The 25,565-nt window shown below is 45.5% G+C and overlaps 1 protein-coding gene across 2 annotated transcripts in view; it reads left to right on the forward strand.

Annotated features, from left to right (window-relative positions):
* Window positions 1-16,569, forward strand: part of FBP2 (fructose-bisphosphatase 2) — a 29,775-nt gene extending 13,206 nt beyond the window's left edge. The window contains exons 4-7 of one of the 2 annotated variants that reach the window (XM_080669088.1): window positions 2,591-2,731; window positions 8,582-8,719; window positions 12,865-12,984; window positions 16,149-16,569. In XM_080669088.1, the coding sequence (XP_080525214.1) occupies window positions 2,591-2,731; window positions 8,582-8,719; window positions 12,865-12,984; window positions 16,149-16,343 (594 nt within the window). In that variant the 3' untranslated portion in view covers window positions 16,344-16,569. The remainder of the gene's footprint in view (window positions 1-2,590; window positions 2,732-8,581; window positions 8,720-12,864; window positions 12,985-16,148) is intronic. The other variant, XM_080669089.1, reaches the window with a different exon arrangement.
* Window positions 16,570-25,565: the final 8,996 nt, after the last annotated feature.

A 25,565-nucleotide genomic window follows, 5' to 3' on the forward strand; every position in this document is an offset into this window, starting at 1 on the left:
ACCAGTCAGGACAGGGATTCAAACAGACATCCTAACTTCACCATCACAGCTCTTAATAGCTCCTCCCCCAGTGTTATCTGCACCAATAATAGACAAATATGTAAATTGACCATACCTCCATGGCGCCCGCAGCCAATTAGGAGTGAGTATGCAAATTAACCCAACAAAGATAGTGGGCCTGTGGGCAGTGCGCAGGCGCCGAGTGGCCGGGGGCGGGATGGGACGCCCACCCGCCCTCCGCATAGTTGGGGCGATGAGGCGGGCGTCCCTGGGACCCCGCCCACTTCGAGCCTGTGGCCAGAGTGCGTGTGCACTGGCGCCGAGCAGCCAGGGTCCCAGGGATACCACTGGAGTGTCCAGTCCTGTCAGCCTGACCTGGGGGCGGCTGGAGTTCCCAGTCCTTTTGGTTGGTGCAGCCCCTGGACTGGAAGCGGAAACCAAGAGTGCGGGGAGCACCAAAAATGCTGGGAATTGTAGTTCTGGTGGCAGAGGTGTTGCGGGATCTCCTAGACACTAGAGCAGGAGTCCTCAAACTACGGCCCACGGGCCACATGCGGCCCGCCGAGGACATTTATCTGGCCCGCTGAGTGCTGCTGCCTGTCTTGCTTAGCAGCCGACTCATCCCGGACCCGCAGTGCGCATAGGAATTTGTTCATAGTTTTTTTTTAAACTATAGTCCGGCCCTCCAACGGTCTGAGGGACAGTGAACTGGCCCCCTGTTTAAAAAGTTTGAGGACCCCTGCATTAGAGCAAAGTGAGCCTGGAGCAAGTTACTGTTGTGGGTGGGGGATGGAGGGAAAGCAAAGGTGAGAGATATAAGTAAAGTCACAGTGTCGAGGAAAAATTAAAGGGAAGATATCCTGCAACTTCTAGGAAATCTTCACCAATGGAGCAAAGAAAAAAAAGACCTCTATTATTCTGTGGGCACCAAACCAAACTGGGTTGGGGTCTCAGACAATTTGCTCATATGATTGCAAAGACAGACAGAAACTCCAGGATTGGAGAGGGCTTCCCTGAGGGCTCCCAAATTGGAGAGGGTGCACGTTGGGCTGAGGGACCATTGCACGAATCTTTAAACTTGTGGGGAGGGTTTGGGACTCATAGCACAAATATAGCAGCTGAGAATCCCCATTCTGAATAGGGTGAGGTCCATTTTGCACTGGGTAGACACTGGGGAGGAACCAGAAGGAAGACCAACATTTAAGAAGAGGAATTGGAAAAAGCAAGTGAGAAGACACATCTAGAGAATTAGAAAGAAAGCCAGACAGGAGGGAAGTGGACAGAAGCTCTGGAGAGACGCATCTCAAGAAGGAGGCAGCAGCCAGCAGATCCAACACTGCCTAGAGGTCAGGTAAGAGGAAGACTGGAAAATATGCATCAGATTTAGTAGGTAAGGTCAGCCTGCTGTGGGGACAGGAGAAGGAAGGCAGTGTAGACAGACATCCTGGTCTCCAGGATATAGATGAAGACAGAGACAGGGCAATAGGAGGGAAGTCTTGTGATCTAGAAAGTATTTCTTGTTATTTTTTTTCAAGGCCAGGGATTCTACAAGTAATTAAAGGCCAGTGGAGCCAGTTGGGGAGGAGGGATTTTCTTTAAGTCACAGTGCAAGTTTCCAAGGACCAAGGAGAGAGTGTGATGCCCTGCAGAGGCCGCAGGCTCACAGTTCAGAGAAAGGAAAATCTCCGCTCTGGGTGAACTCTGGTTTCATATGAAGAAAATGTGATCCTTTTGATGGATGAGCAAAGGTATTTCAAAAGCTCCAATGGGGATGACTAAAGATTTTGAATTTAAAAACCTAATACCACCTTTGCCATCTACATCTCTGAGGAGACCACGCTTTGGAGCCGTGGTTCTGGAATTACCTGGAGGGCTGATGCTGAGGGCCCAGCATTTCTGACTCTGGAGGCTGGGGACATGCATGTCCAATGAGATCCCAAGTGATGCTGATGCTGCTTCCACTGCTCTGGGGCCTGCTTCTCAGAATCTGTGTGTGGCCTGGGAATCTGTAAATAAAGCCAAATTATTAAGCACATACACACAAGTCAAATGAAAACATAATTGTTTGTAAAATATGTGTTAGAAAGAATGCAAGATTGTAAAAGTAAGGAAAAATATTAAAAGGAATGTGCCATTTTTAATTAAATTAACTTGTAGCCCTAGAAAAATTTTAAAGGGAAAGTGACATTTTAAAGAAACCCTTAAAGAAGATGAGATTTGCTTTTAAAATAAAGTTGTTAGGCTGTTACTAGTGGAGGGCAAACTGGCCCCATATTTTGTTAGTTGTTTAGAATGATACTGGCTTAGCTACGGGAGACATGGGTCTAGCCCCAGCCTTATCAATCACTGTTTCAAGATGTTCTGAGTACTTTTCTGACCTCTGACCCTTCTCTTTCAAAAGAGGGTTGTAGAGCCTCTCCACTTTTTCACAAAAACATACTGTGAAAGTATTTGGAAAGATACAGAGTTTCCTATCAATAGAACTTTTTATTTTACTCTTAAAAGTTATTCCTCAGGAGAGTTAAGAAGCTCACACCTTGGCAAAGGCTCTCTCCAAAGACAATGCATTGTTTCTTCCTCTCTTCTTCAGACCTCAGAGGAGGAGCCTTCAGAAAAGGATGCCCTGCAGCCAGGCCGCAATATCGTGGCCGCGGGCTATGCCCTCTACGGCAGTGCCACCCTGGTGGCTCTTTCCACTGGGCAAGGAGTGGACCTCTTCATGCTTGATCCAGTAAGTACCAATATGGCAGCATCAGCACTTGGGACTCCATGGGGCTCTGTACTTCCATTCTAGTCGCCTGGCATAATTTCCTGGTCATTCTGAAATAATTTCTTTTTTTTAATTTTACTTCTTTAATTAATGTATTTATTTATTTATTTATTTATTTATTTATTTATTTATTTATTTATTTATTTGAGAGAGAAAGAGATTTGTTGTTCCACTTATTTATGCATTCATTGGTACCCTGACTGGGGATGGAACCCACAACTTTAGGGTATTGGGATGACTCTCTAACCAACTGAGCCACCCAGTCGGGGCCCTGGTCATTACTAATACTTGCTTCTGGAGCCAGAGTCTAGTTTGGGGCACCAACAGTGTCATCAAAATCTTTAAGGACCTCTGTCCAAGTGAGGGAATGTGAGGGGTTCTGCAGGTTCAGTCCTCTCAACTCAGGCCAGTCCCTTAAAGAATGTATTCCTCTTTGGTTTACGGGAATACAGTAGTTTAAGAATCCCAGGGCTGCCAATTTCCAGACAGAAACATGAGTTCTTTGGAGCAGCACCACGCACTAGCACATCCTTGGTGTTGGTATGCTTTGTGATGCGTGCTGTCTAACACGGGAGCCACTAGCCTCATGTGCCTGGTGAACACCTGCAATGAGGCCAGTGTGACCGAGGAGCTGGGTCTGAAAATGTTACTTCATTTTAATTAACTTAAACAGCCACCTGTAGCTGCTGGCTACCCGATTGGACCGCCTGGGTTTGGAGGACTTCCCCTAATCTACATGTCCTTCCCCATAGGAGGAGCGGTGGTGGAAACTGCTTTATCAGGTTCTGTGTTATGCTCCTATTTCTCCCAATGAGGACATGCACAGCCTCAGGGTAGCTGAAAAACCTGATAGCCTGATGCTGACTGAAGGAAGAAGTAATTAGATAAAGACGCAAGAGTTCAAAAAGGAAGGCTGGGCTTTCATGGCAAGTGTACATTGAAAATGTTCAGCAGAAATTTTGGGAAATATTTGTAACTTACAGAATTTCTCTTTAAAATCTGGATGCGTTGACTATCACTTGTGAACTACTTTGCCAAATACTGTCAGGTCTTGTGACCATTAAAAGAATTTAGACCGAAGGTCATTTCAAAGTTTCTAGTATTCAGTAAGTCGAAAGCACTTGTTCAGCAGTTCAATTGCATTTGACTTTACAAATGTTTATTGAGCATCTAGTGTCCCAAAGCAGCGTTCTAGGTGGAGACATAGTACTAATCAAGCAGACAGACAATCCAGCCCTGGTGGAGTTCACGTGTTGGTGTGTGTGTGGAGGGGAGGAGGCTACAAATTTTCAAAACAGTTAAAACAAACTTTATCATAGGGAAACCCAGTATCTCTTTAAATATAGACTTTTCACATATAAACTCATCAGATAAAAACCCACTGATATCTCAGTTTGCTGATACTCTAAATTCTCCTTATGTTCAAAGAAGCAGGCAAAGCTGGAGAAATGCTGTAGTTCACAAATATTACTCTCAGACCATAAAACGACCTTTCTAAAATTGTTCTGGAGTAATAGCTAACAGTTATACAGCACCTATTAAGTGGGGATAGGTCTCTGTTCCAAGCAATTTACATGTATGAATGCGTTAAAAGCTCATAGCAGTCCTCTGAGGTAGGTCCTACTATTATTCCCATTTTCAAATGAGGAAAGTGAAGCACAGAGAAGGTTAGTAACTTGCTCAAGGTCATGACCTGGAGCCAGGCATCACACTCAGGCTTCAATACTGTGATTTATAAGAAAAATATATATTTGGTCATTCAGAGGACCAAAATGTATTTCTCATATACATTTGATCTTCACCCACAGTTCCTGGCTCACAGCTCCCAAAACTATTGAAATTTCCTAGGTGTTGGGAATGATAAATGTACCTTATGTTATTAAGGTGACTTTCAGAAAGCACCTAAGGATGGGGGCTTGTTACCAATGGAGCAACTATGTGACCAAAGGGTCAGAGCCTTCAATCCCACCCTCTGATCTCCATGGAGAGGAGAGGGGCTGGCGGTTGACTCAGTCACCAAATGCCAGTGGTTTTAATCAATCATGGCTATGTAATGAAGCCTCCATAAACCCCCCCTCCCCGCAACCTTTCTGGTTGGTGAACCCATGGAAATTGGGGCGAGTAGCATGCCTAGAGAGGGCATGGGAGCTCTGAGCCGTTTGCCCATACCAGGCGTCCTCAAACTAAGGCCCGCGGGCCACATACGGCCCGCCGAGGACATTTATCCGGCCCGCCGGGTGCCGCTGCCTGTCCTGCTTAGCAGCCAACTTGTCCCAGGCCCGCAGTGCGCATAGGAATTTGTTCATAGTTTTTTTTTTTTTAAACTATAGTCCAGCCCTCCAACGGTTTGAGGGACAGTGAACTGGCCCCCTGTTTAAAAAGTTTGAGGACCCCTGGCCCATACCTTACCCTACATGTCTCTTCCATCTGGCTGTTCCTGAGTTATATTCTTTTCTAATAAATTGGCAATCTAGTAAATAAAATATTTGTCTGAGTTCTGAGCCACTCTAGCAAATTAATCTGAGGAGGAGATAATGGGTCTTCTATAAAACTCTGGTTTAGCCATAGCTGGTTTGGCGCAGTGGATAGAGTGTCTGCCTGCGGATGCAAGGGTCCCGGGTTCGATTCCAGTCAAGGGCACATGCCTGGGTTTTGGGCTGGATCCCCAGTGAGGGGACTGCAGGAGGCAGCCAATCAATGATTCTCTCTCATCATTGATGTTTCTCTCTCTGTCTCTCTCCCCCTTTCTTCCTCTCTGAAATCAATAAAAATATATTTTTTAAAAAGCAAAAACCTCTGGTTTATAGCCAGTTGGTCAGAACCGTAGGTAACAACCTGGGCTTGGGTCTGGCATCTGAAGTGGAGGGCCTTGGAATCTCATGCTAACTCCAGGGAGACAGTGTCAGAGTTCAGTTGAATGAACTCGAATTCTCAGCCACCCTGATGGTGTGCCCGACACACACACACACACACGAATTGGTCCCAGAACACCTATTTACAGGCAGTCTTGTGCTTAACTATTATATCAATTTTGAGTAAACTGCTCTTGATTGCAAGCAAAATATTTCCAAGAACATTCGGAAATGGTTGTAAAGGCAATAGGTAGGTGCATTTGGTTTAGGGGTCCAACTTAAAAGTTCTAGAGACACAGCCCATGTTTCCCATCTTCAATCACGACGGAGGGCTCAGTCTGGACATAGGTAGCTGAGAGCTTGATTGCACATCAGAAAGAAGAGACACACAGTATAATCACTGCTGATCCTTCTTCACTAGCCTGAAAACGCCTTGGATCACATCACCCTACTCAAAAGGACATTTCAGCAAAGACCCAGTATGGGAAGTTTAGGGCTTGTTTGGAAGGTTGACTTCAAGTTGAAGTAGCTTATGGCCATTGTCCCAGGTCACAGATAGAGAAATCATGGAGAGTGGCCAGCAGATTATTTAGGCAGGGACTCACAGGCCAGAGCCTTTCAAGGTGAAACAGTCAACCAGAGCCTGTCTGACTTCTGAGTTTGCAGGGCTGATCATTTGATTTTGTCAGAGAACACTTCGTGTGCAGTCACAGAGGGACCACCTAGTGTTAACCCAACTCAAATGTGCTATAAACCACAATGTCAATGCATCCATTTACAAATGGCAGAGGTGTTTCTGAATGACAAAGATATGGTGCCTAATAATGAGGTATCTTCTCCTCAAAGCCATGGGAAGCTTTTTAATAATCAGTGGTTGTTAGTGATCACAGAGTCAAAACAAAGGAACATATTTTCCAGGTTAGGGTAAGGCTCCACAACTATCTTCTTTCCCACAATAGGGAACAACTCTCTAGGGGCCTGAGTACCCCACCCAGGCCCAGCGATGGATAAACAAGTGAATGACATTAGTTAGACAACAGTTGTGTATATCTCACTCTTACTGCTAAGTGGGGAGAGAAACACATTCTGGCGCAATTAAGTAAAGGACGCTACAGCATTCAAGGGAAAGCTGGAGACCCAGGCTAGAAATGGGCGGATCTAGAGGACCAGGAAATAAGATGCACAGGAATGGACTGGCAGCACCACAAGTCTGGTTTGGACACCACTGTGGATTCTGTCTCTCATTCAGATGATAGGGAGGAGTATCTAATTTGCCACGCTAAGTCAAGTGCCTGACCTTGTGCTGGGGGAGGCCCAGCTTAGTGTCTTCCTAGACTGGCATCCAATGGGAAGAAATCATTCACCAAAGGAAGTTAGGTTGCTTTTAGGAAGTAGAACTCTGTGCTAGGCTGCTCCAAAGCAACAAATGTGCACATAGGATATTAAAGCTCATGAACCAGAGACCATCAAGAACATACCTGTAATAAAAATAAGTTAGGTTTACTGAGCAACAGAGAATGCACTATAGAGGAACCATGGTTCGGGCTATGATAACACTTATTTTGCTTGATGATTCTAAGGAGGATTTGAAAAAAGTCAGTGTTGTCTAGAAGTGGGTACAATTAATGATTATATATCTCAGTAATTTTTCTCTAGGAGGTGGGAAGATTAAAGTGAGGGTAGGGATTCACTGGTAGGGAAGCAGTCATCACTCACATTCCACAGTAGCTGAGTATCCTTGTCACTGTCTTGTTTCTTACATAGTAGGCATGGCCGTGTCTCTTTATATTCTGGAAATGTCGTTTATGTTCATGAGGAACCTCCTAGTCTAGCTGAGCGTTGTGAGTCATCATCTTAGGGTTTATCAGAACTGATTGGAGTTCCAGGCCCTGACTTCCCTTCCAGTGACTTAGGGAGACATCCAGCCTTCCAAGGTGAAATGTGCAGCTGGCTAATCATATCCACAGGGACTGATGTCACTGCACTCTGCACCAGGATACCTGAGGGTGTCCTACAGATAGTGACCATGGGGGACAGGGCACAATGTTATTAATAATTCTGAGGATTTCTTTAATTTTTATCAACTACTAGAGGCCCGAAGATTCGTGAAAGAATGGGCCTTCCTTCCCCTGGCTGCCAGCACCACCTTCGATACAGCCGGAGCCACCTTTCTGCCTTCCCACACTGCCCAGAGGCCCGGAGCGGCTGGGGTGGTGCAGAATGCCTGCGTTGTTGCGTTGGCGTCCCACCCTGCCCCCAGCCACTCAGCACATGCAAATTAACCTGCCATCTTTGTTGGGTTAATTTGCATAGTCACCCCTGATTGGCTGGTGGGCATCGCAAAGGTACGATCAATTTGTATCTTACTCTTTTATTAGTGTAGATTCCTTATGCCAAGTACATGCAGTTTCTGATTGAAGGGATTTCTCCTTTACCCCATATAAGAACTGAGATACCAGGAGCTTTTAATGGTTTCCAAGACTGAATTATTAAAATAAAATAACTAGACCACAAATTAGTGGTAGAACTGCCTTCCCCACCTTTATGATAAATCCCCGTTTGTGTAACTTGTTGTTCTCACTGGTAATGGCTCAAGTCTTCCTGAAAACATTAGGAATTAGCTGAGGGTGGTAAGTTGGGGGATAAACACTGCTAGGGTCCTTGTAATGAGTAGTCTAGCTGACTGTGAATGTTACAAAGGAAACTTTCCCTCTTTTCTTGAATTATGTTATCTCCTGTATATTGCTGCTTATGCTTCCTGTGCGGACTCAATATTGTCACTGTTCTTTATAGATCTCATGCAAATATCACTGGGCAGGCTGCTGAAGGACTTGGCAACCCCCTGGTCCCTTCCAGGAGGCCCACATCTTCTCATGTTCTGGGATTGTCGGGGCTTGTGCTGCTGGCTTCTGTTTCCTGGTATCTCTCTTCTGACTGGTATTTTTCTTCAACTTTCTAGGCTCTTGGTGAATTTGTTCTGGTAGAAAAAGAGGTCAAAATCAAAAAGAAAGGAAATATTTACAGCCTCAATGAGGGCTACGCCAAGTATTTTGATGCTGCCACTACAGAATACGTGCAGAAAAAGAAATTTCCTGAGGTGAGTGAAGAAAGCCTAAGGCAGAATGCCATCTCAGTGGGTTCCTGTTTCAATGGTGGCTCTGAGGGCCTGGCCAGAGTAGGTTTGGTGCCACTGTTCATGGCTCTGATCAGTATGGAGTGGCAGACTGCCTTCATAAGCAATCAGTACCTTCTATAGCTAAAGTTTGCCTACTAAAGATGACACCACTCCCCAGTTGAGTTTTTCCAGGAGCAATTGTTTTTAATGAGCCCATATTTTCGAAACTTGGCGTTTCAGGCCAGAACCTCTCTCTAGTCATTTGTTTTCTGGGCTTCATAGATTCTGGCACTCAGTTATATTTGCTTTTAGATGGAAGAGTTATATTTGAAAGTCCCATTCTTATGCTCTGATATTGGGCCTTGTGTTTATGCCACGCTTTAGGGAGCTCTTTGACTCTCAATGTGATCACCCGGTTCCAGACTTTATGTGGCTGTTAATATAGCCCAAGCCATTCATTAAGCATGCCCACCATCCAGGGAGTGCTTCTAAGGCAGAAATGGACACATAAAGAATTTCCAGATCAAGTGTAAAGTCTGGCCTAAATTGGGAGTCAAACAAAAGCTTGTTTACAAGTGGGACCCTTTCTCACTAAATCCTGGGGGGTATGGTGAGAGAGGCCCCTTTTCACACAGTGGGAAAGTGTTGGTGTGGGAAGCCGACCTGAAAGCTCCTCATGGGATGCCATGGGACCAGGTGACACTTGGTCAACAGGATGCTGGGACCTGACTTTGCTGCCTCAACCTTAAATTGAAGCTTTGAAGAGTTCCTCTCTCTCTCTCTCTCTCTCTCTCTCTCTCTCTCTCTCTCTTTTGTCTGTTTTTTTTTTTTTTTAATCCTCTCCCAAGGATATTTTTTCAGTTGATTTTTAGAGAGAGAGGAAGGGCAGGGGCAGGGGAGGGGCGGGGGAAGGAAAACATTGATGTGAGAGAGATGCATCGATTGGTTTCTTCCCAATAAATTCAATTAAAAAAATAAAAATACCTACCCCTCCAAAAAGGACATACAGAATATTCTGCATTTTAACCATTTTTGAGATATGAGAAGAGAAAGGTTGTAATGAAATCTGCACTAACAGCACAACAGCCACGTGAGGCTATTGAACACTTGAACTGTCACTAGCCTAATGGGAGATGTGCTGTGAGACACACACTGGACTTGGAACGCTTAGTGGAAGAAGGAAATGTAAAATAACGATTGGGTTCTGTTCTCTTTTTTTTTTTTTTTTTTAATGATTTTTTTAAAAATAAATCTTTATTGTTCAGATTATTACAGGTGTTCCTCTTTTTTTCCCCCATAGCTTCCCTCCACCTGATTCCCCACCCCACCCCATGCCCTTACCCCCCACCACTGTCTTCATCCATATGTGTAAGATTTTTGTCCAATCTCTTCCCACACCCCTCACACCCCCTCCCCGCTGAGAATTGTCAGTCCACTCCCTTTCTATGTCCCTGATTCTATTATATTCACCAGTCCATTCTGTTCTTCAGATTTTTTATTCACCTGATTTTTAGATTCACTTGTTGGTAGGTATGTATTTGATGTCATTTTGTTGTTCATAATTTTTATCTTTACCTTTTTCTTCTTCTTCCTCTTCTTAAAGAACACCCTTCAGCATTTCATGTAATCCTGGTTTGGTGGTGATGAACTCCTTTAGCTTTTTCTTGTCTGTGAAGCTCTTTATCTGACCTTCAACTCTGAATGATAGCTTTGCTGGGTAGAGTAATCTTGGTTGTAGGTTCTTGCTGTTCATCACTTTGAATATTTCTTGCCACTCCCTTCTGACCTGCATAGTTTCTGCCGAGAAATCAGCTGACAGTCGTATGGGTGCTTCCTTGTAGGTAACTAACCGTTTTTCTCTTGCTGCTTTCAAGATTCTCTCTTTGTCTTTTGCCCTTGGCATTTTAATTATGATGTGTCTTGGTGTGGTCCTCTTTGGATTCCTCTTGTATGGGGTTCTGTGTGCTTCCTGAACTTGTAAGTCTATTTCTTTCACCAGGTAGGGGAAGTTTTCTGTCATTATTTCTTCTAATAGGTTTTCAATATTTTGCTCTCTCTCTTCTTCTGGCACCCCAAAAATTCGGATGTTGGTACACTTAAAGTTGTCCCAGAGGCTCCTTACACTATCTTCATATTTTTGGATTTTTTCTTTTTGTTTTTCTGGTTGGGTGTTTTTTGTTTCCTCATATTTCAGATCTTTGGTTTGATTCTTGGGGTAAGTTGATCTACAGTTGAATTTCTGTATATTCTTTATTTCATACAGTGTATGCTTAATTTCTGAATGGTCCTTTTCCATTTTTTTGGTATTCTCATTAAGATCCTTAAAGGTCTCACTAAGATCCTCAGCAGTTTTTAGAAGATTCTTGAGTAACCTTATAAATGTGGTTCTGAACTCTATGTCGTCCAGTAGTTTGCTTTCTTCCATTTCTCTCATTCGTGACATGTTTCTTGGTCTCCGCATTTTGCTGCTTCCTTGTGTTGATGGAGTGGCTTTGTGTGATAGGTGACCTATAGGGGCCAGTAGCTCAGCCTCCCCAATCACTTAAGGTGGACGCCTTTGGTACACCCCTTTGTGGGCTGAGTGCAAAGTCTTGGTGTAGTTAAGCCTTGATTGCTGTTGGTACACTGGGAGGAATTGACCTCCAGGCCAATTGGCTGTGAGGGCCCGCTGTGTCTATAATGGAAGAACTGCTGCGCTGGAGACACGCTTATGGTGCAGGACTTGTTTCAGTGGGGCTTTGGTGCTCACTGAGTCTCCCTCTTGAATGTGTCTCTTATGGATGTGAGGAGTTGAAATCTGGTGTCTTACTCTGACCAATGGGTACACTGGCTTCTGGATCTCCAATGGGGTGCAGGTCAGCTACTGTCTGAGGCCACCCAGCAGGCGCTACAGCGAGAACTGCAGTTTTCTCCTCTTTGCTTGGGGTTTGGAGGTTTTGGAGCTGTCTGACCAGGGCTGCAAGTTTGCTAGGTTAAGCTCAGCTTTTCCGCGCTTGTGTACCCCTCAATGCTGTTTGCTCTTTCCTTCTAGTTGTAGAACTTCCACTCAGCCAGCTTTCCCGTGGTTCTGGGTGATAGACGTTTTGTCTTTTAGTTGTAGTTTTGAAATTGTTGTGCGAGGCAGCAGTTTAGTTGTTTACCTACGCCGCCATCTTGGATCCTCTCTGTAATCTGGGTTCTGTTCTCTTTGGGTCACACATTAAAATGATAACATTTTGATGTACTATTTTAAGTGAGAAATGGTTTCTAAAGCTGCTTAAAAGTTTGCCAGTGGTAAGCATTCTTGGAGTAAGTGCAAACATTGTCATTGTTCGAGGGGCCTGGCTCTCCGGAAGTAAAGAGAGCTCTGAGGCGTGGTGCGCCAGTGAGTTTTAAGGGGCTGCCAAGCAACTGTGTGAGTCACAAGGGAGGAAAACCTTTCTCTTCTTCCCTTCTAGGTTCTTTGGTTGGTCTAACAATTAAATTAACATAAGACAGATTAACAGGAGAAAACTAATTTAATTTTGCACTTATGGAGCCCCATAGAAATGTGAAACTCAAGTGAAATGACCAAAGCTCCTTTTAAACAAAGAAACAATAAATGTGTGAAGAATTGAGAGGACAGAGAAGGGGGATGTAGGGTAGTAAATTAGTGAGGACGTAACCAGCCTTGTCGATACAGCCTTCTCAGCCCTAAACATTCTGCTGAGTATTCCCTGCCTCTGCTGTAAGGATGGCTCTCCCTCCTGGGACAAGGAGGGTACCTTTCGCAAGGGCGAGCTATGTCTCAATGGACTTTAATTGAAAATAGTCCATATGCCCAAGTGACATATTTTGGGGTGGCATATCTGCTTTTCTGCAATATATACTTTCTTTTTTAAAAAATAGCTGTTCTTTTAAGGTTGTTTCAGGGTGTAATATCTTAATTTAAGTAGTCCTCACTTAATGAGTTCAATCACTGGTCAAGCTATGGGGGCTCCTAATGAATGAAATGCTTAATTATATAATGTTTTTCAATTCCTCCGCTCCTGGGTGCAGGATGAAGAACCTGGAATGCAGAGGCCACACCAACTGGACGTGTGACCGGGAGCGGGTGTAGCTAATTGCAGAACTCACTGCATCTTGTCTCCTCCCTCTCTGCCTTCTAGGACAGCGGGCCTCCCTATGGGGCCCGGTATGTGGGCTCCATGGTGGCCGATGTGCACCGCACCCTGGTCTATGGAGGGATCTTCCTATACCCAGCGAACCAGAAAAATCCCAAGGGCAAGGTAATTCTCCCTTATCCACTGGCTGGACCCCGTCAGGGAGCCAGTGGAGTTCCCTTTCTCTTCACACCTGCTTTTCGGCTGCTGCCTGACCTGGGCATGCCTGTCTGTGAGTGGGCAGGTAGAAAATCAATGAGGTGTGTGAGTGAATTTGGGGCTGTTGTGGGTCTGGAGGAGAAGGCTGAAGCTGTGAGTGGTGATTTTTCTGGCCTTCCCTTCCTCTGGCCTCCTGCCCTTCATTCACCACCAGTCAGTGTGTTTATCTCCCACTTTTCACATGTTCTCTCTGATTTTTAGCAGCACCACCAACTCATTTTGGAAAATAGGCCCCTTTCAGAATCTAATAAACTTATGGCCCCACTTCCTAGAAAGAAATGCATGTAAACATGCACTTTACAAATGTGTTCAGGGGATTCACAGGTGACCTGAAGTTCATCCACAATCCCCCAGAAAGTTTCCAAACTCCAAAATAAGAACTTCTGCTCTGACTTCATTCAGTATTTCTGGAAAGGTAGTGCCTATAAGATCTTAAGCATTTGTATGACACAAAACTGAAAATGCTGGCATTATCGAGTAGGAATCCTATGATCCAAAGGCATCGATCCTAAATAAATCCTTTCATGGAAAGGTGTCTGATGTAAAGCCAGTCTAAGAAATCATAGCTAAGTAGGCAAGTCAAAACAAAGAACTGCCATATTCTCAGACACACTAACAACTGGCCACACGTATACATGTCTCCCGGGGTGGGCGATTTGAGTTATTGGAATGGCAGGTTCAAAGCCATGACCAGAAATCTAATAGCACATGAAACCAGGGAGGAGATTTTGAATATGCATATTGGTGTATCAGGCATTTCTCCTCATGTGAGTGTTGAGCTCATGTATATGAACCTGTTGTACTAGGAATCACAGAAAAGTCTGTGTGAGAGGTGCGGGCACAAAGAAGTGTTATGGAGAATTAAAGGAGATCAAGCAAAAAGATGAGGAAACTCTTAAACACAACCATGCTTGCCACCTACTCAGTTCCAATAGGGAGAACATTAAGATTAATTATTATTAATTATTAAAATGATTTTAAATTTGTCAAAAATGCACACATATAATTATATAAGCATTGCCATAATTCCCTACATAGACTGATGTGCACAGCACCATAGCCACCACCCATATTTAGAGTACCATTGGCTCCTGACCTCCATGTTTTGGCTCTCATGGACTCTGTGGCCGCATCTGTGTGTGTGTATATAGGGGGAGGATGATAACTCTCCTCTGTTTACTTGCATCTGTAGAGCCGTGTAGATTTTAACTACAGGAAAAAAAAAGATTGTAAGGTCCACAGGCCAAGGCACCATGAAGCCCTGGGCACTGTGTTTCAGGGGAGTTTATTACACCCCTGGGATCTTAAGGTCAGAGCAAACCTTGGCTCCAGAACAAACTATGTGAGAATGCTGTGCTTTGTTTGTTTGATTTTGAAGTGTCTGAATCAATAAGGTACAAACAAAGGTCAGTTGGTTACAACCTGGGACATTCATGTCTGACACCCAAAAGCCCTGCCCTCACCCCAGGGCCAGGGAGAGGAGAGGACAGAGCCAAGCTCTACAAGTTGCCAGCCAGAGTCTCCCTGGTGCCCTGTCCAGGACAGCATGGCCTCCAGTGTCCTCCTGTGGATGATCAAGGACAAAACTAGCAACTCAAGGTGTCCACATGCTCTGGGGCTCCGCTCTGCCCCGCCAGGCTGCCCACGACTCGAAGGGCAAGAGGTCTAGGTGAGGGCATCGTACTCTGTTTTACCAAAATGGCAAGTAAATGGCCCAGAGTCTTAACATACTCTCTCCTGAGTGCCTGTCTGTCCAACCCAGACCAGACACACTTTATTCCTCTCCATGAAATAACAAAAATTAAAAAAAAATCAGCACCAGATATGGCTGTTTCTCCAAGTAGTTTCAACATGTCTTCAAAATGGATGTGAAGGAAAGAAAGGAAAAGGCTGCATAGTGCTGGGTCAACCACTTCCTAAGCTGATTATAGAAAAGGGAGTTAAAAAGTTATAGATTTTGCATCTATGGGGGAAGGAAGAAGATAGAATGGTACCAAGCCAGAAAAATTTGCTAGAATGTCACCTTGAATCTAATGTGGTGTGTGTGTGTGTGTGTGTGTGTGTGTGTGTGTGTGTGTGTGTGTGTGTCTGGTGGGGGTTAGTCTGGGGAGGGAGTCACAACATAATTACATAAATAGACCCAAAAAGGACATTCATTCCAGCCCATTTCAGTTCAACTCATCATGAATTATTGACACGGGAAGTCACCTGCTAATTTCCATCAAGCCTTTTACAAAAGGTATTCCTTGTTTGGAACAAGCTCAGCCCTGAGTCCATGAGTACAGCTTGGCAAGCAGGGCATGGGCCACTTTTATCCGCGCCCCCCATTTTTGCCATCTGCTGGGAGCCCTTGGGCAAGGTCTGTGGTAGCCTTGTTTGGACACTTTCTTTGTGTCAGGCAGTACAGGAACTGGAGATGCCACAGTGACCCAGATAGATGCTGTGCCTGCCCTCAGGGCGGTGACACAGGAGGAAGGCAGGTGGCAAGCAAACCTCACTGCCAGACCATGAGAGGGACATGCAGAATGCTGTGTACTGTAAGCAACGGGAGTCAATTTAGTTTAAGGGACAAAAAAGGCAATTTAAGTACCAGCACACTGTTCAGCAGAGTGGACCCTTGAGAAGTGGAGTTCCTTGCCACTCCCCAGGATACTGTGGTTATCCTGGGAGAGCATCCAGCACTCTGAGGTGACCTTCCAACCCCATCCAAGCCTCATTTCTTACCGACAGAGCCTCTAACTAGGCCACAGCCTCAGTTTCCCTCCTTAGGAAACTGCAAGAAAGGGGCACCGAGATCTTCTCTGCCCGAGTGAAGAGGCAGGTCTCTCATATGTCACAAGTCAGGTAACTGCTGAGCAGAGGTGCCTGCAAAGGCCCATGCCCTGCTCAGCAGCTGATGTACCCAGCTGCCTTCCCGAGGTGCTAGATCTCAGGCAGCCCCCTCTGCGGAGGGGCTTGAGCCCACTGCACTGACCAGGCAGAAGTCCAGCGGTAGGAATTCTGCATCCAGCTTCAGGGGCAGGGCTTACGATTTGGGGCAACTTGCAACTTGCCTGACCCTTTCTCTGCAGCTCCGGCTCCTGTATGAGTGCAATCCTGTGGCCTTCATCATTGAGCAGGCGGGGGGCTTGGCGACCACAGGCACCCAGCCGGTGTTGGACGTGAAGCCCGAGGCCATTCACCAACGAGTCCCCCTTATTCTGGGGTCCCCGGATGATGTTCAGGAATATCTCACCTGTGTACAGAGAAACCAGGCAGGCAAGTAGTGAGTCTGACCCTGCAAGCCCTCTTCTTTTAGTCTTGTCCTCTGTACTAAGAACCCTAAATGACTGATAGGCAGAAACAGTGGTGTGAGTCACAACAGGCCAGTCCACCCAACCACAAACAGAAGAGCAGCATCAAACTGCTCAGGACAGGTCTAGAGGCCAGAGGAGATGCTGTCCTCAGTGTACATGGCTAAGAATAAAGACCCACATGTGAAAAGAACAACTTAGATTTGTCTTTTTTCATGAACGGTGGCAAAAAAGGGTTGTAATTCTAAGTCTGTCAGCTCAAGTAATCGGTAGCTATCTACTTGGGGCAAAAAGTACAGAGATCAGATTTACCTTGATTGGCTTAATATTTGAACCTACGGTAGTGTCTTATCCTGTAGTGATTCATTTTATTTCTCATGAAATAAAAAAATATATTGAATATATACATATTATATATATATATATATATATTTAAATGTATATCCTATATAATAAAAGGCTATAATAAAATGCAAATAGACTGAATGTCAGAACAACTGGAACAACTGAACAACCAGTCACTATGACGTGTGCTGACCACCAGAGGGCATGCGCGGAACATGGCGGGCATTGGCCGCAGTGGGATGGTGGAGCAGGTGAGCCGGGGCACCAGACCAAAGCAGGGCACCAGTCGCTGTCATCGGGGTGAGCCTCTGGTGGTTACTGAAAATTCTTTGCTCCTGCCCGCCCTGGTCCCACCTGGTGCTGGCAACCGCCCCAATCACTCTGTGCCTTCAGCGGGTGCGAGCATGACTGGCGGCCATCAGCGCTTGGGAGTGGCTGCAGCGGGAGCAGGGCTGCAAGCAGACAGGGGACCAGCTGCTCGCAGATAGGGGACAGGGGGCCGTGGTGGGAGGGGCTGGGTGGTGGCACAGAGGGTGGGCTGAGACCCACCCCTGTACCTACCGCAGCCTCGTGGCCCACAGTTCCTTTCAAAGTGCATGAATTCATGCACTGGGTCCCTATTATATATATATAAATGGCTGACTTACTTTTTGTCTTATTTGGATAAGTTTTGAGTTAGAAAACTCATGGTTATTAAATTCTAAAATATCAGATTGATCCTTTTTGGGGAGCAATAAGTTGGATGACTAGTACCAATATGAATGGAAAAATAAGGTCACCTATTGCAAAGGCAACATACTAAATGGAGCTAATATTTAAAAATTAACACCTACTTTTCTCAACCCCTTGACTTTGCATTTTTGTTTTTTGGGGAAAATATTGTAATCAATCCCAGGGCTTCCCCAGAGTGCACTGGTTAAATGATTCTCCATTTGTCCAATTATGTCAACATTGGGATGGGTGGCATGTGCATCAGAAATTTGAGCTGGTTTTAACAAGAACTGCTATTTATGTATATGAAGTTGGGTGCCAAAAATCCTTAATGAAATGTGGACAAATCAAATCCAGAAGTATTTAAAGCAAAGATGCACCAGGATGCAGTCTGGCTTAACTCGGAAAATCAAGAATGGTTCTAATTAGAAAATCTACTAAAGTGATTGATGCATTAGGTTAAGGCAAAAGGTGGTGGTGGGGAGGTGAGGGCCAGGAGATGCCATGGGAAGAGGCAAGGCTCTCCTTGGGTCAGGGTGGTTCATTCAATCCAAAGGAAGATTTTCATTTGACTCTAATTCAGGACTCAACCTTGTTCTTCAGCCCACTGTGGCTTGGCTGCAGTAACAGAGGCAGCCAAATTTTAATACATAAATTAAAATTTTTTCATCTTTCTATAAAGGAACAAAGAATTTATTTTCTTCAAAAAAATTTTGATTCTCATCAGTGGGCTATGAATACTTTATTAGACACTCTATTTGAAATGTATATCTCAAATGGTTAATTTTTTAACCTGTTGAGATCTAGACCTTTGGGGAGGCTGGGTGTACAACTCAAACTTTCACTGAAATCTTCATTTTAAAATCTCATGAATACCTTGACTTGCTGAGTTTACAGCATGTAGTGTAAAGACTACAGAGCCAAGAAGGGAAGGTTTTCTTGGAAACAAAGCTGAGAGATAGAATTTTCAATCATAGTGTATATTGCTTTGATGAATGGCAGTGGTGGCTCAGGGGAAGGTCCATTCACCAGTCATATGCATTCTTCTTCCCATCAAGCCCAAGAAAGGTGGGAGGGAAGAGTATGGGACTCTCATTCCATTCTTAGAAGCTACATAACAAAGATGCCAGGACAATGGGGCAATGGTGCCTGGGTGACCGGTGCTTCCACAGCCGAGGTCCAGAAAGACCACTGATGGGGCTGTCTGGCCCAAGTGAGCTGAGAACCCTTTCCCCCTTGGTTTCTCATTTCCTCTTGATTGGCTTCCCAGTGTAGATGTTTGTGTCTGTCTCAGGGAGAAACCCACTTTTCTTTCCATTTCCAAGCATTTCTCAAAAGTGGACTGTACAGGTGTGCATTCCCCACTTGGGAAAGGTGGGATCATTCACTGGTTTCCATTATACTTTGGGGAGACAGGGTTCAGCAACTGGAGGCACACCAATTAACACATTGAAAGGAGAAAAATCATATCATCATTTTAATAGATGCTTTTTAAAAATAAGAAAACATACTTTTTCAAATTAGTGGGGGGAAAATGACTGGTGTTTGAATAATTAGCTAGTCATTTGAGAAAAAAATGTAAAACTAGATCCCCAAAACATATTGCAGATGAATTCCAGAATTAAATGTAAAAAGTAAAAATATAAAGGTATTGCACAAAGACAATGGTGCTATATTTATGACCTTAAATGGGACCAAAAGACACAAAGCAAAAGATATAAAGGAAAGAGAGATTTGATTACATCAAAATAAAATCAACACACCGCAAAGTTAAAAGACAACTGATAGCCCTGGCCAGTTTGGCTCAGTAGATAGAGTGTCGACCTGCAGACTGGAGGGTCCTGGGTTCAATTCTGGTTAAGGGCACATGCCCAGGTTGCAGGCTCAGCCCCCAGTAGGGGGCATGCAGGAGGCAGCTGGTCAATGATTCTCTCTCATTGATGTTTCTATCTCTTTCTCCCTTGCCCTTTCTCTTTGAAATCAATAAAAATATCTATACTAACAAAAGCCTCGGTGGTCCTCGCGCCCTCGCACGCAACGTCGTCACAAGATGGCTGCGACAAGATGGCCGTGCACACAGCGGAGGTGGGGCCCGGCAGCCGCTCCACGCGGTGAGGCCTGGGGGTCCTGCAGCTCCATGTGGCGTGGAGGAGGCCGATCCTGGTGACTCCACCACCTCGTGTGGAGGAGGCAGGTCCCAGCAGAGAAGGCGGGTTGCATCAGGGGAGGGCAGTTGGGAGGCAATCAGGCTGGCAGCGGAGCAGTTAGGCGTCAATCAGGCCAGCAGGGGAGCGGTTAGGGGGCAATCAGGCTGGCAGGCAGAAGCGGTTAGGGGGCAATCAGGCTGGCAGGCAGAAGCGGTTAGGGGCAATCAAGCAGGCAGGCAGGCAAGCAGTTAGGAGCCAGAGGTCCCAGATCCCTCGGGCCTAAACCGGCAGTTGGACATCCCCCGAGGGATCCTAGATTGGAGAGGGTGCAGGCCAGGCTGAGGGACAACCCCCACCACCTCCCCACCATGCACAAATTTCATGCATTGGGCCTCTAGTATAAAATAATAAAAAATAAAATAAATACAATTCTCTAAAAAAACAACAACTGATAGCTTAAGAGAAAATATTTGTAACATGTAACAAAAATGAGTATCAAGAATTTAAGAGGAAAAAGATAAACTATAAATAAATAAAGATATAGAACTGCAATTTTCAGAAGAGTAAACAAATAGTCAATAAACATCTGAAAAGGCCTCTTTGATGCATTTGAGTTAATTTTTGTGTATGGTGTAAGATAGTGGTGGAGTTTCATTCTTTTGCATTGGGTGTCCAGTTCCCTTCTTCACTTAAATTCAACTGATTGTAAATATTAATCACTTTTACACAGTAACTTCACAGCAACCTCCAGAGTAATGTTTGACCAAAGAACTGGGCACCATTTTCTAGCCAAGCTGACACTTAAAATTAACCATTTCAGTGTGCTGACCTGGTGGCTCAGGTGGTTGGAGGGTCATCCCATACACCAAAACGTTTTGGGTTTGATTCCAGGTCAGGGTGCATACCTAGGCTGCGGGTTTGATCCCCGGTCAGGGTATGTACAAGAGGCAACTGATGGATGTTTCTCTCTTTCCCTCTACCTTTCTCTCTCCCTGAAAAAAAAAAATCAATAAACATATCCTTGAGTGAGGATTTTAAAAAATGAACCATCTCAGTCTGAAATACAAACAAGGGCATATGACTAAGCTATAAATGGTAGGTGAAAAAGGCATTTTGCAAATAGATATGACAGAATGCCATTTTTGTAAAAATTTTTAAAAGCACACAACAAAACTGCATGTGTTTTTGGGTAAAGACCAAGAAAAGAGGACTATTTCTATCAGTGAATTAATAATTGTGGCTATTCCCTGAGGCAGAGGGATGTGTGTTGGAGGATAGAGTACCAAAAGGGGACTTTGCTATACTTCACTGCTTGACTCTTAAAACCCTGACAATGTGCTCGTACATAACTCAGGCAGGTCATTTCATCCTGGCAGCAGATTTTCTTGTGTGCCTACTGTTTGCCAGGTCCTGTCCTTAGTGCTGAGAATAGAGAGGTGAACAAAACTCCTTGATCTCTATATAGACTCAATGCTAATGTGTGCAGAGACACAATAAACAAAAGCAATAAATAAAATGAAAGTGTGTGTCAGGTGGTATAAATACTGTGGGGAAAATAAATCAGGGAAGAGAAGAGCAATGTTAGGGAAGGTTATTCTAATTTTAGTTCTGGGCAGTGACATGCTTCATGGAGAGGGTGACAGTTCAGCCACTTTCAGATGGAAGGGAGGAGCCTGGTACACACTGGGGGGGAAGCCTATAGGGAAGGGCACAGAAAACACACACAAAGACAATTAAAGTAAAAGAATATTTCAAAACATTACAGAATACTGTATTTGAGTTTTCAGGCATCCTTCTTCCCTGCTGGTATCTCACCACCTCTCGGAACGGCCTGAACCACATCTGATAGCTGGGAAGATGCGTGGGAAGAAGATAAACGAAGGTTCCCAGCAGGGAAATGGTTAACTCTACTGGAGGCTGTGTTTTCTGGGCTTTCCATTGGGAAATGCAGCTCATCCCCAGGAACCTATCTTCTTCTTGGAAGGGAGACTGACACCCAGGACAGTATGGCAATCATGTGACAAAGGCTCCCAATACTTGGGGGAGAATGATGGTGGTAAGCTCAGAAGTGCCAACCAGAAGTCTTACCTCCATGCCGTTGAGCTCCCAAAACCCCAGAGTTGCCCCAGGGGCAGAGCACAAAACCCTGGAAGCCGTGGTCTCAGAAGAAGTCTTCCTGTCAAAGTCAGGACTTCAGTGCCAAAAAGACCAGCTATAGTCCCCATGCTGAGGTAGGCCACCTTGGGTCACCACTACTTTTTGAGGAGCATATCTAATATTAAGTCCTATTTCCATCATTGCCCATGTATCTTTCATATATTTCTTATATCTTTTCTCTCTCACCAAGAAAAGCAGAAAACATTTGATGTCATCTAGTGAAAGCTGGACCAGAGAGTAAAGAGGCAACATGTGTCTTACGTGCATTTTGATGAGTGAGAATGCTTTTCGATAAGGTATCCATGGTCTCCGGTATGGAACCCAGCCAGTGCTATATTTAGATGAGAGAGGATAGTGAGGAGGCAAAAGATTCCCAAACCTTCTTGTGCCTTTTTTTTCTGTGTGGCAGATCCTTAAATTCACTGCTACCCGTGATACCCATGCTACACCGTGTTGGGTTTCTTAAATGTCTCCTGTCTTACTTGATTCCCCTGTGGACGGTAAGATTGTTTGAACTCAGTGGAATCCTAAGACACTAGATGAAAACTTGTGAAAATAAAACTCGGTCTTGATGCACGTAATGCATGGCTGAGAACCATGTAGGGTGGATAGATTTTTTACTTGTCCTGCCTGGATGGTCAGCAAGTCTAACATGTCCTGCTTGTCCTGACCAGCTGAAGCCAGCTGTGCCCCTGGGCTGCTGAGGAGAACATGAGTCCAGCTGTGCACAGGAGCATCAGTGCCCAGCTGACATTCCATTGATCATACACTTGCAGGCTTGATTCTCACCATCTTGAGGCTAGAATTCCAACCGAAAGTGTCTGCGGGGCAATACACCCTCTGAGGTTGCAGAAGCTGAAAGTTCTGTTGCCTCTTCCAGCTTCTGATAGTAAGTTTATGTTTCAGACAATACTTTTGTGTAGTTGAAATTTGTTTTCTGCTTTATTTAATCTATGTTCATTAACCTATTTTAAAAATATGATAGCTATGGCTTGGAACTCTCCACAAGTTAAGTTAATATGTCTTTGAAAGTTTCAGAAACTTCTGATATCTGTTTAATCATTTAGACAGCATTCAGTTTGAAACTTTCCCCAAGTTTAAATGTGTATGTCTTTTAAAATGACAAAACCTTATAATATGTGTTTAATCATTTGGACATCTGAGAGGTCCCACTCTTTCATTCCATTCAGCACCTGGGCCATTTTTCAGAATCTTGGTCTGAACTTCCGGAATTTCAGGGACAGCAGCCTGAGCTGGCCTGTTATGGTGAAGCAAGATGACATTCCCAATGACATCCTTTCCAGTGGATTTTCCAAGACGAAATGTGCAAGTTTGCACTTTCCAAAGATGGCCACCACCATAGAGTCCATGTCACATGCTCTTCTGCTAGTGTCCTCGCCCAGCCCCCTCCCTGGAACACGGGCTCTCTCTGTGACATCCTCTAATACAATACAGCAGCAGAGACCACACTGGGGACTAGACAAGGTCCTAAGTAGCCTGGCAGGTCCTCCCTGGGCGTCCTGGCACCTGCCTCCAGGGTCAGGCCTCTCAGAGGCAGTCTCTGTGCTGTGGAGCCCACGCCATGCAGCTGCCCGTGTGCGTGCTCTGGTCAGCAGCATCCAGGACAGTCACGTGAGTCCGCTTGGCTGTGAGCCCCGCCAGACCTACAGACAATTCAGGCATGCAGGAAAGACTTCCAGTGGTAACCCCCAGCTAAGCCAGACGGGAAATGGGAAAGATGGTTACTGTTAAGCTGCGATGTTTGGGGTAGATTTTTACAGAAACAGATAACCAGAACAGTCTTTTCACCACACTCCCAGTGGCCCCTGGATCTATAAAACCCACCTGTGGACCCGGCCTCATCTCCCACACCTCAGCTCACTCTCTCCCCACTTTCCCTAAACGTGGTTTCTCTTTTCTCAGGGATGCTGACCACAAGTCTCTGCTCAGACACCACCTTTATCCTGTCTCATTGCCTGGCTCCCCTGGGTTCCTGTCAGATTCCTCCTCCTCCTGGTGTTCCCAGGCCTCCCTCTCCCTAAAGCACCAGCTCCCGCTTGGCATTCCCACAGGTGATGACTGGGGCACTGTGGGGGCACATCGATTCCAGATGTTTCAATATAGGTACCAAGCAACAAAAGGGGTTCAGCTTGAGAGCCTCCCAAATCTTCCTGTGAACACACTTGTTAGTCTGATCACAGAACCCATAGGGTTTCACTCTAAACACATTTGTCATTTTAGATCACAGAGCTGTAAACTTAAAGACCTGCAAGGGAACGCCACACTGAGGGTCCAGCAGGGCACATGGTCCAGGACAGATGGACTTGAACAGAGGCCGATTCAAGTTGTCCTACACTTCATGTCTTAATACGTAATTGCGGGGTCTATTAACTAAATACTTCCACCTACTCTTTATATTTACTTGAGTGGAAACAGACAACAAATGGAACTAAGTGCTTCTTTAGCCTGCAGAATGTAGAATTAGGTTGCTGTTTTTGTTTTGTTTTGAAATAAATTCAGAGATAAGGTAGCTAGGTATAAATTAGGCCTATCACTTTTGACCCTCTCACCTATCGCCCACCTCTGAGGCCACAGCACTAATTCTGAAGCCCAGCCTCAAATCCAGGAGCTGATCCTTCACTCCTGGTGGCCCCAAAGACAAACATTCTTGGCAATCCTCTACGTTGTGTCTTTTATTAACTGTAAAGTAGCCACATGGTCTTACGAACAGTTGGAGATGATGCTTCAGAAACTGGCCCTGTAACATTTGTCCTGTCACTCATCTGGACTGTAACCATCTTGTGCAAATGGCCATGACTTCTCAAGCACCTTTCTAGTCTGGAAATCCTATGTATGTGTAATCTCTTATTTAATACTAGAGGCCCAGTGCACGAAATTCGTGCACAGGGGTTGTGTGTTCCTCAGCCCAGCCTGCACCCTCTCCAATCTGGGACCCCTAAAGGAATGTCTGACTGCCCACCAGGATCGGGCCTAAACGGGCAGTCAGACATCCCTCTCACAATCCAGGACTGCTGGCTCCCAACCGCTCGCCTGCCTGCCTGCCTGATAGCCCCTAACCACTTCTGCCTGACAGCCTGATAACCCCCTAACCACTCCCCTGCCAGCCTGATTGATGCCTAACTGCTCCCCTGCTGGCCCGATTGCCCCTAACTGCCCTCCCCTGCCGGCCTGGTCACCCCTAACTGTCCTCCCCTGCCATCCTGGTCACCCCTAACTGCCCTCCCCTGCCACCCTGGTGGCCCCCAACTGCCCTCCCCTGCCGGCTTGGTCACCCCTAACTGCCCTCCCCTGCAGGCCTGGTCCCCCCCCCCCAACTGCCCTCCCCTAAAGACCTGGTCCCCCCAACTGCCCTACCCTGCTGGCTCAGTCACTCCTAACTGCCCTCCCCTGCCGACCTGCATGCCCCCAACTGCCCCCCACTGTAGGCCTGGTCCCACCCACTGCCCTCCACTGAAGGCCTGGTCCCACCCAACTGCCCTCCCCTGCCAACCTGGTCGCCCCCAACTGCCCCCCCTGCAGGCCTGGTCCCCCCCAACTGCCCTCTCCTGCAGGCCTGGTTCCCCCCAACTGCCCTCTCCTGCTGGCTTGGTTCCTCCCTTCTGCCCTCCCCTGCCGGCCATCTTGTGTCTACATGGGGGCGTCCATCTTTGACCACATGGGAGCGGCCATTGTGTATGTTGGAGTGATGGTCAATTTGCATATTACTCTTTTATTAGATAGGATGTGAATTTTATTTATTAAAATAACTTACTTTTGTCCTTTATGGATCATTTGTTAAATTTTGTTCCATTTAAGGGTTGAGTCAAACATCAGA

The sequence above is a fragment of the Plecotus auritus genome (genome assembly GCF_963455305.1).
Source record: "Plecotus auritus genome assembly, chromosome: 5".
Classification (NCBI taxonomy): domain Eukaryota; kingdom Metazoa; phylum Chordata; class Mammalia; order Chiroptera; family Vespertilionidae; genus Plecotus; species Plecotus auritus.